The following is a 17393-nucleotide window of genomic DNA, read 5'->3' on the forward strand; positions in this document are numbered from 1 at the left end:
CGAAATGAAGCAGGAGGAAGAGCTGCTGAAAAAGGCGTTGCGAGAAAAACAAGAGCATTTGGATCGAATGGAGCGCATGCGGAAAGATTACCACGCGAAAATGGCAGATGTGGAGGAGAAGTTGAATAATTCCGTATTACAAAAGATAAGAGTGGAGAAGAAAGATGCCAATCGTACACCGCCAAGGCTGCAGGACGAGGCTGGAGGAATAAAAGGAAAAGGATTTGATTTGCACGAGAAGATGTCGGAGCAGGATGACCAGGAGAAAGAATCTGAAGAAGAAAGCTCGGAAGGTGATAGCGAAGAACCAACCAGCTCAGAAGAAGAGGAATGCAATGAAGATTGCGAAGAAGAATCCGAGGAGGAATCGGAAATAGACGAGAAAGTAGCGAGAAAAAAGAATGAAAAACAGGCAAACAGGAAAGTGGTGCCACACGGGCTGGGGCGACAAACCGCAGCACCCACAAAAGCACAAATCGCGGCGCGTAATGGAATATGTAGGAAGCTGCCAATGTTTTCTGGTAAACCTGAAGAGTGGCCACTCTTCATAGGCAGTTACGAGGCGTCGAACAAAGCATGTGGGTATACTGACATCGAGAACCTCGTAAGGCTTCAGGAATGCATTAAAGGACCAGCTCTAGAAAGTGTACGTGGCCAGCTGTTGCTGCCAAAGTCGGTGCCGAAGGTGATCGAGAAGCTGCGACAGCTATACGGGCGACCGGAACAACTTCTGCAGTTTCATCTTGAAAAAGTAAACCGGCTGGAGTCCCCGAAGGCTGAAAGGTTGGAAACGTTTATTCCCTTCGGAAACGCTGTCGAACAACTCTGCGACCACCTTGAAGCTACTGACATGAAACAGCATCTCGTCAATCCTTTGCTTCTTCAAAATCTGCTGGATAAGCTACCGTCATCCGATAAAAGAGAGTGGGTCCGTTTTAAAAATAATAAACGGAAGGTGAATTTGAGAACGTTTTCCGACTTTTTGTCGCGAATCGTATCGGAAGCTTGCGAAGCCAACGCGTGCAGTGCGATTAAATTGAACGAAATTAGATCTGTTAAGTCCGGCAGAGTAGGCACGAAAGAGAAAAGCGCAGTCTACACCCACAGTACACCAGAACATTCAATGGACACCACACCCCTTGGGAATCCTCCCAGCGGAAGTGTTAAGCCCTGCAAAGCTTGCAAGCGCACTGACCATCGTTTGCGGTTTTGCCAGGACTTTAGAGCTATGTCTTTCGCCGATCGGATAAAAATCGTGGAAAGGGAAAAAGTTTGTAAAATCTGCCTAAACGAACATGGAAAAGCACCATGCAAGTTTAAAATTCGTTGCGACATTGAAGAATGTGACGAACGTCATCATCCGCTCCTACATCCAGTTGGAACTAGGGTTGTAATGAACACACATTTTCAATTACAAGGTGCAATCCTGTTCCGGATGGTTCCGGTGAAATTATACTGTGGAAATCGTATGGTGAAGACACTGGCGTTTTTGGACGAAGGAGCGTCAATAACTTTAGTGGAGCGGTCATTGACAGACAAATTGGGCGCTGTAGGAGTTCACGAGCCGCTAACAATCACCTGGACAGCAGACGTCACACGGGATGAAAGAAGCTCAACGAAAATGAACCTCTGGATATCTGGAAATGAAGAAAAGTTTCTTTTGAAAGCAGTGCAGACAGTAAAGCAACTGCTGTTGCCACGACAGTCTGTAGATATTGAAGAAATGAGTGCAGCGTATCCATTCCTTCGCGATGTACCATTTTCATCATATCCAAGTCAGCGACCAGGTATGCTGATTGGCCTGAATAACCTGCATGCTATCGCTCCAATGGAAGCCAAAATTGGTCAGCAAGGAGAACCTATCGCTGTGAAATCCAAACTCGGTTGGGCGGTGTACGGGCCGACGAAGAAGCCTCGAGAAGGAAATTTTCTGGGATACCATCACAAAGTTTCCAATGAAGATCTACACGATATATTGCGAGATCACTACGCACTGGAGGAGTCCGTAGTGGCCGTATCACAAGAGTCAAAGGAAGAGAAACGGGCTCGGGAGATTATGGAGCAAACGACCGTCCGAGTCGGTGACCGCTTTGAGACCGGTATGCTGTGGCGAACTGATGCACCTAAATTCCCAAACAGCTACCCAATGGCGGTGCGTCGGATGAAGCAGTTAGAGCAACGTTTGATGAAGACGCCGGACTTAATGGACAATGTACGCAAGCAGATCATGGAGTACCAACAAAAGGGTTATGCGCATCTAGCGACGCAAGAAGAGTTAGCTAAATTCGACCCGGCTTCTTCATGGTTTCTTCCTATCAACGTTGTATTGAATGCAAAGAAACCCGGGAAAGTGCGACTGGTATGGGACGCAGCAGCAACAGTAAATGGAGTCTCACTGAACTCCCAGTTGTTGACAGGTCCAGATTTGCTCACTCCGTTAACAAGCGTAATCAATCGTTTCCGTGAGCGTCCAATCGGATTCGGAGGCGATATACGTGAAATGTATCACCAGATACTCATACGGGAAGCCGACAAAAGCGCTCAATTATTCGTTTTCCGTAATAGTCCAGATGAACATCCCAGCGTATACGTCATGGACGTAGCTACGTTCGGATCGAAATGCTCCCCGAGTCAAGCGCAATATGTAAAAAACCGAAATGCTCATGAGTTTGCGGAACGGTTTCCTGAAGCCGCCGACGCGATAGAAAAGAAACACTACGTCGATGATTATTTTGATAGTGTAGACACGGTCGAAGAAGCCATCGACAGAGCGAAAGAGGTTCGATTCGTTCATTCGAAAGGCGGTTTCGAAATAAGGAACTGGGTGGCTAACTCCGACACATTTCTCGATGAACTGGGCGAAGAGAAGGCGTCGCAAGCGGTGCATTTCAACCGTGACAAGGAAAGCGGAACTGAAAGGGTGCTTGGAATCGTCTGGGACCCAAAGTATGATCAATTTTCGTTTTCGATGGAGCATCGCCATGATGTGAAACCGTATCTTCTAAAAGGTGTTCGCCCGACAAAGAGAATTGTTCTTAGTAGTGTCATGGGGTTTTTCGACCCACTAGGTTTGCTCACGCCATTTACGATCCATGGAAAATTAATAGTCCAAGAACTGTGGCGTACTGGTTGCGAGTGGGATGAAGAGATAGATGATGATTCCCTTGCTAAATGGGATCGATGGACTGGATTATTGCCGAGCGTTTCGGAAATTCGCATTCCGCGTTGTTATTTCGATGGCAGCCGTTCCACGTCAATCGAGTGCCTGGAGCTTCATGTGTTCACTGATGCCAGCATCCACGCGTATGGTTGCGCGGCATACTTCCGAGCAGTAATTGGTGGAATAGTCAAATGTTCGCTGGTTATGTCTCGCTCCAAGGTGTCTCCACTCAAACTTCAGACTATTCCTCGCCTTGAACTAATGGCAGCTGTGCTAGGGGCAAGGATGATGCACACTGTGAAGTCCAATCATTCGCTACCCATAACAAGACAGGTTTTGTGGAGCGATTCTCAGACGGTGTTGAGTTGGATACGGTCGGATCAGCATAAATATAAACAATTTGTCGCCTTTCGAATAGGAGAAATAGTTGAACTAACGCAAGCAAGTGACTGGAGGTATGTTCCATCGGATAAAAACATCGCAGACGTTGTAACTAAATGGGGATCAGGGCCACCTTTGGCATCTGATAGCCAGTGGTTTAAAGGACCTATTTTCCTGTATGAGCCGGAGAATATGTGGCCAGAACAAGTAAAAACGGAAGTTATCGTTCCGGAGGAAATAAAAGCGTGCATGTTGTTTCACAGCGCGGCGTTTTCGAGTCCTCTCATTAACGTTCAAGTTACTTCACGATGGCGAAGGATAGTTCGAATTGCGGCTAGCGTCGTACGCTTTGTGGAAAACTGTCGCAGGAAAGGGAGCGGCGAACCAATTCTTGTGTCGAAGGCTTGCAACTCAATGGTGCGATACATAAAAGGAAACCCAAAGCGAATAGTCCAGCCTCTGTGTCAAAAGGAGCTACAAGCAGGCGAAAGTGTTCTACTAAAGCAAGCCCAACATGATAGCTTTCCGGAGGAGATCAAGGTGTTAGAAGCTAGACGAGATTTTAGCTCAACGGTGTATATTGACAAATCGAGCTGGCTCTACCCATTACGTCCGATTCTTGATGCTGACGGAGTGGTCAGAATGGATGGTAGATTATCTTTATCAGAAGCAGTTCATTTCGACCAAAAGTTCCCGATAATTCTACCCAGGCGCCACGAGGTAACACTTAAGATCATACAGAGCTACCATGAAAAGTTTGGGCATGCAAATCGGGAGACAGTGTTTAACGAACTTCGGCAACGATTCTATATTCCCAAGCTACGGTCGGTGGTAACGTCAGTCGCAAAAGGGTGTTCATGGTGTCGTGTCAATAGGTGTCAACCACAAATCCCGTTGATGGCTCCGCTTCCAGTTCCACGTGTTACTCCGCAACTACGCCCCTTCTGCTCAGTTGGGGTCGACTATCTTGGTCCAATAGAAGTAACAGTTGGTCGACGGAAAGAGAAGAGATGGATTGCCTTGTTCACCTGCTTAGCAGTAAGGGCAATTCACCTAGATGTAGTACATAGCTTGACTACAGAAGCATGCCTTATGGCGATCAGACGATTCATCTGTAGACGTGGATCACCGGACGAGTTTTTCTCGGATAATGGGACGAATTTTAAAGGCGCAAGCAATGAGATGACTAGGGCGATAAAGGAAATCAAGACTGAATGTGCAGAAAGCATCGTTAGTCCAGCGATCAAGTGGCACTTCATTCCGCCAAGTACTCCTCACATGGGCGGTGTATGGGAGAGAATGGTTAAATCGGTAAAAGCGGCGATGAAGGCGATAGACGATGGTAGGAAGCTAACCGATGAAGTGCTCTTGACAACGTTATCCGAGGCCGAGGACATGATAAACGCACGTCCGCTCACATATCTTTCGCAAGAATCCGGCGTAGAAGCAATTACGCCAAATCATTTTTTGCGTGGATTCGTCAAAGAAGCAGATCTCAATGTTGAACACTTTGGGAATACAGAAGCGCTGCGAAATTTATACAAACGGTCACAGTATCTGGCTGACAGGATGTGGCAGAGATGGTGCAAAGAGTATTTGCCCAGTATCAATCGGCGGACGAAGTGGCATGATGAACAAAGGATTCTGAAAGTGGGGGATCTGGTATTCGTTGTTGAAGGAGATCAACGGAAGAACTGGATTCGTGGAGTTGTCGAAGACGTCATCAGAGGTGCTGATGGGAACATACGACAAGCGATGGTTCGGACGGTGAAAGGTGTTTTCAGGAGAGCCGTAGCAAACCTGGCAGTGGTTGAAATTCCTGGTAAAACCGGAACCGATGAAACGGAACCGGAGTTACGGGCTGGGGTGTGAAGAACCCACTGAACTGGTTGCACGGTTTAGCTCAATTGCTTGTCTAGATCGATACGATATCATTGGATAACTGGGAAGCTAGGGTATGTATAGGTGGAAGCTATAATCAAAACAAACCTTAGAAGGAAAACGATAGTGTGGATTATTTCGAAGTTGAAGTTGAAACTATATTTTCTGAAATTAAATAAAATTATACTGTTCTATTGAAAATATTGGAATAATACGGTAGTTACAGTGTATCTAGTAGTGGAATAGGAGCTGACTGGTAAAATAGGTGAATTTATTGATCGTTCATTATAACATAACGGTTTTACTAGCAGGTTGTGCACCGACAAGGTCCCAGTTAATACGCTGCGTAATTACTGTATTTAGAATTACCATCTAATTGAAAAGAGTGAGTAGGTGCATTAATCAAATAAAAAAAAACTAATTTACCTATTCTATAGACTAGTACCGTAACGAACCGTGGTAGACGGCTGATCGAATTCTCATTGCAAGAGGAACAACAGGAGAAACTATCTTGTAAGTCAGAACAAAATTTGTAATAATGTACTTATTATATGACCATATTAAAATTGCAGTTTTGAGCTGCTTGTAAGCTGCTACGAGACGTTAGTGTATTCCGCCGAATTCCGAACACAGGCATTGAGTAAATTGAATACCAAACATGCATTTCATGGGAGGAAACTAAAATTTCAAAAAAATACCAAGAACTCAAAAGCGCTTATTTGAGGCTGAAACTCTATACAACTCATATCGCATACTGGGTGAATAGTCAAAAAATTATTCTGATAGAAATTTGGTTGCTACTTAATTACGAGGCTCATGTATAATCTCAATGTGACTGTTATGCGGCTACAATTACCAATGTGACAAAACAACTTTTTTTTTTATTTTTCAAGAACAAACTCACAGATTTCAGCAAGTTAATCGAAACAATTTATCATTTGATGGCTTTCCACTCCAATTTTGAGTTAATATTGTCAAAAATGTCGAATGTGATTAATATACAATTATGGACAGCGCAGGGCTAAGCAAACACCGCCTCCCCTACAATTCCAGCGCCGTAGACCCGGACCGTTTGAGTGGTTCTTTTGTTCCGAAGGGGTGTGCCACATTCGTACCCAAACGCCCATAAATAGAAGAAAAGATAAAGCGCAGCAGATAACAAAAGTGCCTACTTTTGGTTCGGTTCGGCTCTGTACGACTGGGGGTTGTTGAATGACAAGCAGCCGAAGAAAGCCAACAAGAGGAAAACACTCCAATAAGCCAAATGGCGAAGGGACGACCAACTCCACTTTCAGCGACTGCCGAGCGTTGGAAAACAAGAGTGCTTCCGCTTTCAATCGCATGTGTTTGCAGTTTGGTCGCGTGTGTGTTACGCTGCGAACTGATTCAAAGCGTTAACAAGGTGTGTACAAACGGTGAGGTGGTTCATGTCAAATAATAATTCTTCTTGAACAGATTTCTTCGAATCTCCGAAAGAGATTCCTTCGAATCTCTGGAAGAAATTCCTTCTAAACTCAAATAAAAAATTCCTTTAAATCTCTTATTGAAATTCCCTTGCATTTCAGGGAAAGATTCCTTTGATTCTTTGGGAGAGATTCGGATCTCTGGGAGAGATATTTTCGAATCTCTAGAAGAAATCCCTTCGAATTACATTCCTTTAAATCTCTAGGAGAGATTTCTACGAATCTCAGGAAGAAATCCTTTCGAATTTCTGTAAGAGATTCCTTTAAATCTCTGAAAGAGAATCCTCAAAATCTCTGGAAAAGATTCCATCAAATGTCTGAAAAAAATATTTCGAATCTTTAGAAACAAATTCCTTTGCATCTCTGGGAGAGATTCCTCTGATTCTCTGGGACAGATTCCTTTGATTTTATGGAAGAGATTTCTTTGAAACTCCTGGAGAGATTCGTTCGAATCTCCTGAAGAGATTCGTTCAAATCTCCTGAAAAGATTCGTTCGAATCTCCTGGAGAGATTCGTTCGAATCTCCTGGAGAGATTCCTTCGAATCTCCTGGAAAGATTCCTTCGAATCTCCTGGAAAGATTCCTACGAATCTCTTGGAGAGATTCCTTCGAATCTCCAGGATAGATTCCTTCGAATCTCCAGGAGAGATTCCTTCGAATATCCAGGAGAGATTCCTTCGAATCTCCAGGAGAGATTCCTTCGATTCTCCAGGAGAGATTCCTTCGATTCTCCAGGAGAGATTCCTTCGGATCTCCAGGAGAGATTCCTTCGATTCTCCTGGACAGATTCCTTCGAATCTCCTGGAGGGATTCCTTCGAATCTCTTGGATAGATTGCTTCGAAACTCTTGGAGAGATTCCTTCCAATCTCTTGGAAAGATTCCTTTGAATATCGTGGAGGAATTCTCTCGATTCATTTCTTTCGGATGACCTGAAGAGATTCCTTTGAATCCCTTGGAGAGATTCCATCGAATCTCTTGGAGAGATTCCTTCTAATCTCTTGGAGAGATTCCTTCAAATCTCTTGGAGAGATTCCTACGAATCTCTTGGAGAGATTCCTTCGAATCTCTTGGAAAGATTCCATCGAATCTCTTGGAAAGATTCCTTCGAATCTCTTGGAGAGATTCCTTCGAATTTCTGGAGAGAATCCTTCAAATCTCTGGAGAGATTCCTTCGAATCTCTTGGAGAGATTCCTTCGAATCTCTTGGAGAGATTCCTTCGAATCTCTTGGAGAGATTCCTTCGAATCTCTTGGAGAGATTCCTTCGAATCTCTTGGATAGATTTCTTCAAATCTCTGGAGAGATTCCTTCGAATCTCTGGAGAGATTCCTTCGAATCTCTGGAGAGATTCCTTCGAATCTCTGGAGAGCTTCCTTCGAATCTCTGGAGAGATTCTTTCGAATTTTTTGAAGAGATTTCTTCGAACCTCTTGGAGAGATTCCTTCGAATCTCTTGGAGAGATTCCTTCGAATCTCTTGGAGAGATTCCTTCGAATCTCTTGGAGAGATTCCTTCGAATCTCTTGGAGAGATTCCTTCGAATCTCTTGGAGAGATTCCTTCGAATCTCTTGGATAGATTTCTTCAAATCTCTGGAGAGATTCCTTCGAATCTCTGGAGAGATTCCTTCGAATCTCTGGAGAGATTCCTTCGAATCTCTGGAGAGCTTCCTTCGAATCTCTGGAGAGATTCTTTCGAATTTTTTGAAGAGATTTCTTCGAACCTCTTGGAGAGATTCCTTCGAATCTCTTGGAGAGATTCCTTCGAATCTCTTGGAGAGATTCCTTCGAATCTCTTGGAGAGATTCCTTCGAATCTCTTGGAGAGATTCCTTCGAATCTCTTGGAGAGATTCCTTCGAATCTCTTGGAGAGATTCCTTCGAATCTCTTGGAGAGATTCCTTCGAATCTCTTGGAGAGATTCCTTCGAATCTCTTGGAAAGATTTCTCCGAATATTTTTCATTTTTCTCGAATCTCTTCAAAAGATTCTTTCGAATCTCTTGAAAAGATACCTTCGAATCTCTTGGAGAGAATCCTTCGAATTATTTGAAGAGATTTCATCAAACCTCTTGGAGACATTCCTTCGAATCTCTTGGAGAGATTCCTTCAAATCTCTTGGAAAGATTCCTTCGAATCTCTTGGAGAGATTCCTTCGAATCTCTTGGAAAGATTCCTTCGAATCTCTTGGAGAGATTCGAACGAATATCTTAGAAAGATTTCTCCGAATACCTTTCATTTTTCTCGAATCTCTTCAAAAGATTCTTTCGAATCTCTTGAATAGATACCTTCGAATCTTTTGGAGAGAATCCTTCGAATTTTTTGGAGAGATTTCTTCAAACCTCTTGGAGACATTCCTTCGAATCTCTTGGAGAGATTCCCTCGAATCTCTTGGAGAGATTCCTTCGAATCTCTTGGAGAGATTTCTTCGAATCTCCTGGAGAGATTCCTTCGAATCTCTTGGAAAGATTCCATCGAATCTCTTGGAAATATTCTTTCGAATCTCTTGGAAAGATTCCTTCGAATCTCTTTGAAAGATTCATTTGAATCTCTTGGAGAGATTCCTTCAAATCTCTTGAAGAGATTCTTTCGAATCTCTTGGAGAGATTCCTTCGAATCTCTTGGAGAGATTCCTTCGAACCTCCGGGAGAGATTCCTTCGAATCTCTGGAGAGATTCCTTCGAATCTCTGGAGAGATTCCTTCGAATCTCTGGAGAGATTCCTTCGAATCTCTGGAGAGATTCCTTCGAATCTCTGGAGAGATTCCTTCGAATCTCTGGAGAGATTCCTTCGAATCTCTGGAAAGATTCCTTCGAATCTCTGAAGAGATTCCTTCGAATCTCTGGAAAGATTCCTTCGAATCTCTGGAGAGATTCCTTCGAATCTCTGGAGAGATTCCTTCGAATCTCTGGAGAGATTCCTTCGAATCTCTGGAGAGATTCCTTCGAATCTCTGGAGAGATTCCTTCGAATCTCTGGAGAGATTCCTTCGAATCTCTGGAGAGATTCCTTCGAATCTCTGGAGAGATTCCTTCGAATCTCTGGAGAGATTCCTTCGAATCTCTAGAGAGATTCCTTCGAATCTCTAGAGAGATTCCTTCGAATCTCTGGAGAGATTCCTTCGAATCTCTGGAGAGATTCCTTCGAATCTCTGGAGAGATTCCTTCGAATCTCTGGAGAGATTCCTTCGAATCTCTGGAGAGATTCCTTCGAATCTCTGGAGAGATTCCTTCGAATCTCTGGAGAGATTCCTTCGAATCTCTGGAGAGATTCCTTCGAATCTCTGGAGAGATTCCTTCGAATCTCTGGAGAGATTCCTTCGAATCTCTGGAGAGATTCCTTCGAATCTCTGGAGAGATTCCTTCGAATCTCTGGAGAGATTCCTTCGAATCTCTGGAGAGATTCCTTCGAATCTCTGGAGAGATTCCTTCGAATCTCTGGAGAGATTCCTTCGAATCTCTGGAGAGATTCCTTCGAATCTCTGGAGAGATTCCTTCGAATCTCTGGAGAGATTCCTTCGAATCTCTGGAGAGATTCCTTCGAATCTCTGGAGAGATTCCTTCGAATCTCTGGAGAGATTCCTTCGAATCTCTGGAGAGATTCCTTCGAATCTCTGGAGAGATTTCTTCGAATCTCTGGAGAGATCCCTTCGAATCTCTGGAGAGATTCCTTCGAATCTCTGGAGAGATTCCTTCGAATCTCTGGAGAGATTCCTTCGAATCTCTGGAGAGATTCCTTCGAATCTCTGGAGAGATTCCTTCGAATCTCTGGAGAGATTCCTTCGAATCTCTGGAGAGATTCCTTCGAATTTTTTGAAGTGATTTCTTTGAACCTCTTGGAGAGATTCCTTCGAATCTCTTGGAGAGATTCCTTCGAATCTCTTGGAGAGATTCCTTCGAATCTCTTGGAGAGATTCCTTCGAATCTCTTGGAGAGATTCCTTCGAATCTCTATGAGAGATTCCTTCGAATCTCTTTGAGAGATTTTTTCGAATCTCTTGGAGAGATTGGAACGAATATCTTAGAAAGATTTCTCCGAATATTTTTCATTTTTCTCGAATCTCTTCAAATTCAGATTCTTTCGAATCTCTTGAAAAGATACCATCGAATCTCTTGGAGAGAATCCTTCGAATTTTTTGAAGAGATTTCATCAAACTTCTTGGAGACATTCCATCGAATCTCTTGGAGAGATTCCTTCAAATCTCTTGGAATGATTCCTTCGAATCTCTTGGAGAGTTTCCTTCGAATCTGTTGGAAAGATTCCTTCGAATCTCTTGGAATGATTCCTTCGAATCTCTTGGAGAGTTTCCTTCGAATCTCTTGGAAAGATTCCTTCGAATCTCTTGGAGAGATTCGAACGAATATCTTGGAGAGATTCCTTCGAATACCTTTCATTTTTCTCGAATCTCTTCAAAAGATTCTTTCGAATCTCTTGAATAGATACCTTCGAATCTCTTGGAGAGAATCCTTCGAATTTTTTGAAGAGATTCCTTCAAACCTCTTGGAGACATTCCTTCGAATCTCTTGGAGAGATTCCCTCGAATCTCTTGGAGAGATTCCTTCGAATCTCTTGGAAAGATTCCATCGAATCTCTTGGAAATATTCCTTCGAATCTCTTGAAGAGATTCCTTCGAATCTCTTGGAGAGTTTCCTTCGAATCTCTTGGAGATATTCCTTCAAATCTCTTGAAGAGATTCTTTCGAATCTCTTGGAGAGATTCCTTCGAATCTCTTGGAGAGATTTCTTCGAACCTCCGGGAGAGATTCCTTCGAATCTCTGGAGAGATTCCTTCGAATCTCTGGAGAGATTCCTTCGAATCTCTGGAGAGATTCCTTCGACGAATCTCTGGAGAGATTCCTTCGAATCTCTGGAGAGATTCCTTCGAATCTCTGGAGAGATTCCTTCCAATCTCTGGAGAGATTCCTTCGAATCTCTGGAGAGATTCCTTCGAATCTCTGGAGAGATTCCTTCGAATCTCTGGAGAGATTCCTTCGAATCTCTGGAGAGATTCCTTCGAATCTCTGGAGAGATTCCTTCGAGTCTCTGGAGAGATTCCTTCAAATCTCTGGAGAGATTCCTTTGAATCTCCTGGAGAGATTCCTTTGAATCTCTTGGAAAGATTCCATCGAATCTCTTGGAAAGATTCCATCGAATCTCTTGGAAAGATTCCTTCGAATCTCTTTGAAAGATTCCTTCGAATCTCTTGGAGAGATTCCTTCGAATCTCTTAAAGAGATTCCTTCGAATCTCTTGGAGATATTCCTTCAAATCTCTTGGAGAAATTCCTTCGAATCTCTTGGAGATATTCCTTTGAATCTCCGGGAGTGATTCCTTCGAATCTCCGGGAGAGATTCCTTCAAATCTCTGGAGAGATTCCTTCGAATCTCTGGAGAGATTCCTTCGAATCTCTGGAGAGATTCCTTCGAATCTCTGGAGAGATTCCTTCGAATCTCTGGAGAGATTCCTTCGAATCTCTGGAGAGATTCCTTCAAATCTCTGGAGAGAGTCCTTCGAATCTCTTGTATAGGCTCTTTTTAATCTCTAGGAAGATTAATTTCTACCTCTTCCTTTACATTTTTATGCCAGTTATCTCTGAATTCTTAACCCAGATTCAGTCGAATTTCAGTAAAATATTCTTCAAATTATTTTGAATTTCTTTAAGATATTCTTTCGAATTAATGGAAGAAGCTTCTTAAATTCGTTTTTTTTTTTTTGACAATCCCATTTTACCTCTCGTTTCAGTCACCTTGCATCGTTCTTACCAGCATTGGTTGTCCTCCCCAAGGCAAGGAACGACTTTTTCACCACGTCATTTGATAAGTGAATTGTTCGGTTCTCCACCACACACTCGTACAGAGCTCCTGAAAGAGGCAGCCCTAAGTGGAAAGCGAGAAAAACATTCAATGCTCGAGTCGGGATGAATTATTTGGGCTAGACATGCAAAAGTGCTGTTCCTGCAGCGAATGAATCGGATGGGGTTCTGTTTGGCTTTTGTTTCTCGCAAGCTTCAAGCTCCTGAAAACACTTCAAATCAAGTTCGATCTAATCTTTAATCGAGGGTTCGTTTTCTTCTTACAGGACCCGCTTTCTGGGGATTGATCAACCCGCAGTGGAACATGTGCAACAAAGGTCGCCGCCAGTCACCCATCAACGTCGAGCCGGATAAGCTGCTGTTCGATCCCTATCTCAGGTCGCTGCACATCGATAAGCACAAGGTGAGTGGGGGGCGATGGAATTTTCTCCGAAGTCAAACCCCTTCGCTGCTTTTGGGGAAAGTGACGTGGCAGAAATGATGGAACAGCTGTAAATTTCGTCATCATCATCACTGGTGATGAAGACTCTAAAATAAAGTTACACAAAATCAAGCTATTGTAGGATTCCACGGAGGCATGCAAGTCGATTTTGATCGACCATTTCAAAAATTTCTGAAACTTTGCACAGTTTTTCAGTTCTATCTAAATCGTCATTTTCCGATATCAAATCTTCAAGTTGAGTCACGACTAACTTTTCAAAAGGGTGTATGTGAAAATGGTTCAAAAATATTCAAAAAGCTGCACAGCAAAAACGGTTCGTTCGATTGTTAGACAACTAAAGAAACAAAGTTAGACAACTAAATAAAGATTCCAAAAAAAAATACACACAGTAAAAACATTTTTGTTTTTGCATTAAAAAACATCATTTTTGTCACAAAAACTCAAATATCTCAAAACCCTATCGGAATACCAACGTAATTTTTTGAGGGAAAACGGTCCATTATATTAGCTATCTACCATAAAAATTTGGTGATGGTAAGCCAATAAACAAAAAAGTTATGACATTTCAAATATTTCACAAATTTGACACTTAGTGAAATTTTTTTTTTATTTTTCATTGTTAATTTTTTTTAGGACATGAGGTTAACAAGTTGTTTTCATGATATTTTATTTAATTATTCATAACTATTGTAGCATCTATTAGAAAGTTAGACTCGATCCAGTGTTGTGATCTAAAGTGTTGATAGTGTCATATTTTTTATTGTACGTAACTGAAGAAAAATTCTCTCAACAGTGTTGAAACCTTTTGATAAAAGAAACCTATAAGAAATCTAATATTGAAGACAAAAGCTACAAAAAAAGTTTTCTATACAGGTATACGACTAGTTTACCTGCAAAAAGTTTACCTCGTAGAGAACAAGGCGGGTCTATACCCAGGTGATCTAGTATACGTAAAGCAGGTCGGTTTTCTCGGCGCTGGTTTTCTCCACAAAGTTAAAATCTGATTACACCTGAGTATAGACCCGCCTTGGTAGAGAATAGACTTTGTTAATCATATTTGGGAGAAAGCGAGTAACTTCAACAACATCAAAAACATGAAAGGTACATACCATGAACATACTCACGAAAAAGCTAAAAATATACTACCACTATGGTTATAAAACATTTAATTGTAAAATTTTTCTTCAGTCAAGCAAACGACACCAAACTAGTCAGTAAAAACTTAAAAGTGATTTTGTTTATTAAAATCTAACGAGCAACATGAGTAGTCGCTTTCTCAACTGTTGCAGGCCGTTTGCAGAAAAAAAAGTGTTCGAAAGAGCTCCGAAATCTCACCGAAAGCACCATAGATAAACTGAAAGCGGCTGGTTATGCTCCAATGTCTACATTGAATACAAATTTACGCATTTGTACGTCCTGCCGTTTAAACGTTGACAAACGGGCAATCTGTACATCATCGGTGGATCAGGTTGCAGGAAGTTCGAAAACAACAACAACTGAGGAATTACTAAATGCACCGACAACAACTGAGGAGTTACCAGAAGTACCAAGTGCAGATAGTCTTGCCACGGTACCATCAGCGACATCTGTTTCAACAAATCAATCAGAAGATGAGTGCATCCAGAAGGTCAACATCGAACGCTTCAACGCAGGGATAGCTGGAATAAAAGTGACTCCGATTAAATGGACGAAGATGGGTTACGTCAATTATTATGAATATGAAGGAAAGGTTCTCGAATCTAGCCACGACAAGGAAAGAAAAATTATTGATTTGTCGATGCTGCCAAGCTCGTGGTCTATTCAAGACGCCATTGATGAGTTCAAAACCAATAGAAATACAGCAAAAGAGGCAAAACAATTCAAAAATGACTGTCTTGCAACCAAAATTGCTAGGTCGAGTACTTCATTAACAGATGAGACAAAAGAAAAAATAGTTCAATATTTTGAAGACGATGAAGTAAGTAGAGCTATGCCTGGCCAAAAAGATTATGTATCTGTAAAAAAAGATGGAAAGCGTCAAGCAATCCAAAAACGATTAATGATGACTACTTTGAAAGAAGCGTATACACGCTTCAAGGAAATTAACGAAAATATTAAGGTAGGTTTTTCCTCATTTGCAAGCCTTCGTCCAAGGCAATGCAAGCTTCTATCCAATTCAGGAACACATAATGTTTGTGTGTGCACAACACACGAAAATATTAACCTAATATTACATAGTTTGAAAATAATCAATTTATCAAAGGATATTAAAATGTTAACTGGTAGTCTTTTGTGTGAAAATACAACATCAAATTGCTATCTACGATCTTGTTCGGATTGTCCAGATTCTTCATCATTGGAAAATACTTTATTCGCTGAATTTGAAGAAAATTATATTGATCAGTTATCATTTGAGCAATGGGTGACAACGGATAGGTGTGACCTAGAAACTATTGTAAAACCTGTAGATGAGTTTGTGTCATTTTTTGCTTGAAATTAGAAAGTTTAATTCCTCACGACTTTATTAAAACAGAGCAATCCCGCTTTTTAAAAAATACGAAAAATACATTACAAGATGGTGAATTTTTAGTCATTTGTGATTTTTCTGAAAAATATAGCTTTGTATTGCAAGATGAAGTGCAGTCCCATCACTGGAACGTACAACAAGCTACAATTCATCCTTTCGTTATTTATTTCAATAGAAGTACGCAAATTGAACATTTTAGTTTTATTGTAATTTCCGAAGATTTAAGACACGACTCAGTATCTGTAAATTTGTTCATTGCCAAAATGATTAACTTTTTACGCGTTGATAAGGATAAAGAAATCAGAAAGATATATTTCATGTCTGATGGAGCAGCATCGCAGTACAAAAACCGTAAGAATTTTTCGAGCCTATGTCAATTTAAATCAAAGTACGGAATTGATGCAGAATGGCATTTCTTTGCTACGTCACATGGCAAAGGTCCTTGTGATGCTATTGGAGGAACCATAAAGCGCATGGCCACAAGAGCAAGTTTAGCCAAAGAACGTGAGCATCCAATTAAAACTGCAAAAGAACTATTTGATTGGGCGAATCGCAGAAAAGAAGAAGATTAAAAAAAAATATCATTTTGTTTTACTACTACTGAAGAGTACGAATTAACGGCATCAGAGCTCAGCGAGTAATATAATAACGCGAAAACGATTCAAGGAACCCAAAAATTTCACTGTTTTATTCCATTGTCAGAAAATAAAATTAAAGCAAAACTATACTCGAACTGTACTGATAATGATGCAAAAGTGTTCGATATTGTAAAAAAATTGAATAACAATAAATAAATAAATAAGTATTAATAAAATGTTTTCATGATCTCATAACGCATACCCAAATCCAAAACTTTTAAAGTTTATATATAACATTTAGAAACTCATCGATCATACTCTAAAAAAAATAAGGTACCGCGGGGCAAGTGGGAACGAAAAAAACGATAGTTCAAACAAATTATTCAATCAAATTTTCAAATGTCAATATTTTTCAAATCCAACAACACAATCACGTTTTGGCAACATATTTGCTGGTGTGTGCATGAAACTAATCGAATAATTTCAAAATTGTGAAAACCTTGGAAGAAAGCTTTAGAATGAGCCATTGGACGTAGTTACCTCGCTAAACGGGGCAAGTGGGACACATCCAGTTTCATGCGTCAATCCACATCAGTAAGTCAACCATTACAATAATAGGATTGATAAGTCATAGATTTTTCATTTTAAGTACATATTTGATGTACATAAGGGATCAACCATAAAATACGTTACGTTTTAGGAAGAAACCCTTTATTTAATAGTTTGTCACCTCACATTTAATATTAACTGAAAATTCCTCAATAAAAGCGTAAAGAGGAATTAAACATGTTCAAAATATATCATTTATAAGTTGTTAATCAAAATGTAGAACATAAACAATCAATAATTGACGAAATTATAAACATGTTTTGTTATTATGTATATGCAGGGCAGAAAACCATCTTATGGGGTGGAATTGTTTTCCATTTCCACTCAATATGGTAGAAATAACAAATAAAGTTCAAATAAAATAGAAAAGTAATCGTTCTCATGATGCATTTCAAATTTCAGCTGTGTGTTTGTTCAATTTTGAAGTCGTATTTCAAAAATAAAAAATAAATTTAAAAATAAAGAATAATAACACTTTTCTTCTCCCTCTTATGCAATTACGTAATTTGAGGTTGATCTTTTTTGATAAAACCATTTTTTTGAATGTTTTAGTGCTACTCTCTAGGAGAATG

General features: G+C 40.9%; 1 protein-coding gene across 3 annotated transcripts in view; it reads left to right on the plus strand.

Moving 5' to 3' along the window:
* The window catches only part of LOC5569928 (carbonic anhydrase-related protein 10), a 194701-nt gene that overhangs the window by 157038 nt on the left and 20270 nt on the right, over nucleotides 1-17393 (plus strand). For all 3 annotated transcript variants that reach the window (XM_021848444.1, XM_021848423.1, XM_021848510.1), the window contains exon 4: nucleotides 12953-13089. In XM_021848444.1, the coding sequence (XP_021704136.1) occupies nucleotides 12953-13089 (137 nt within the window). The remainder of the gene's footprint in view (nucleotides 1-12952; nucleotides 13090-17393) is intronic.

The sequence above is a fragment of the Aedes aegypti genome, chromosome 1 (assembly GCF_002204515.2).
Source record: "Aedes aegypti strain LVP_AGWG chromosome 1, AaegL5.0 Primary Assembly, whole genome shotgun sequence".
In the NCBI taxonomy this organism is placed as follows: Eukaryota; Metazoa; Arthropoda; class Insecta; order Diptera; family Culicidae; genus Aedes; species Aedes aegypti.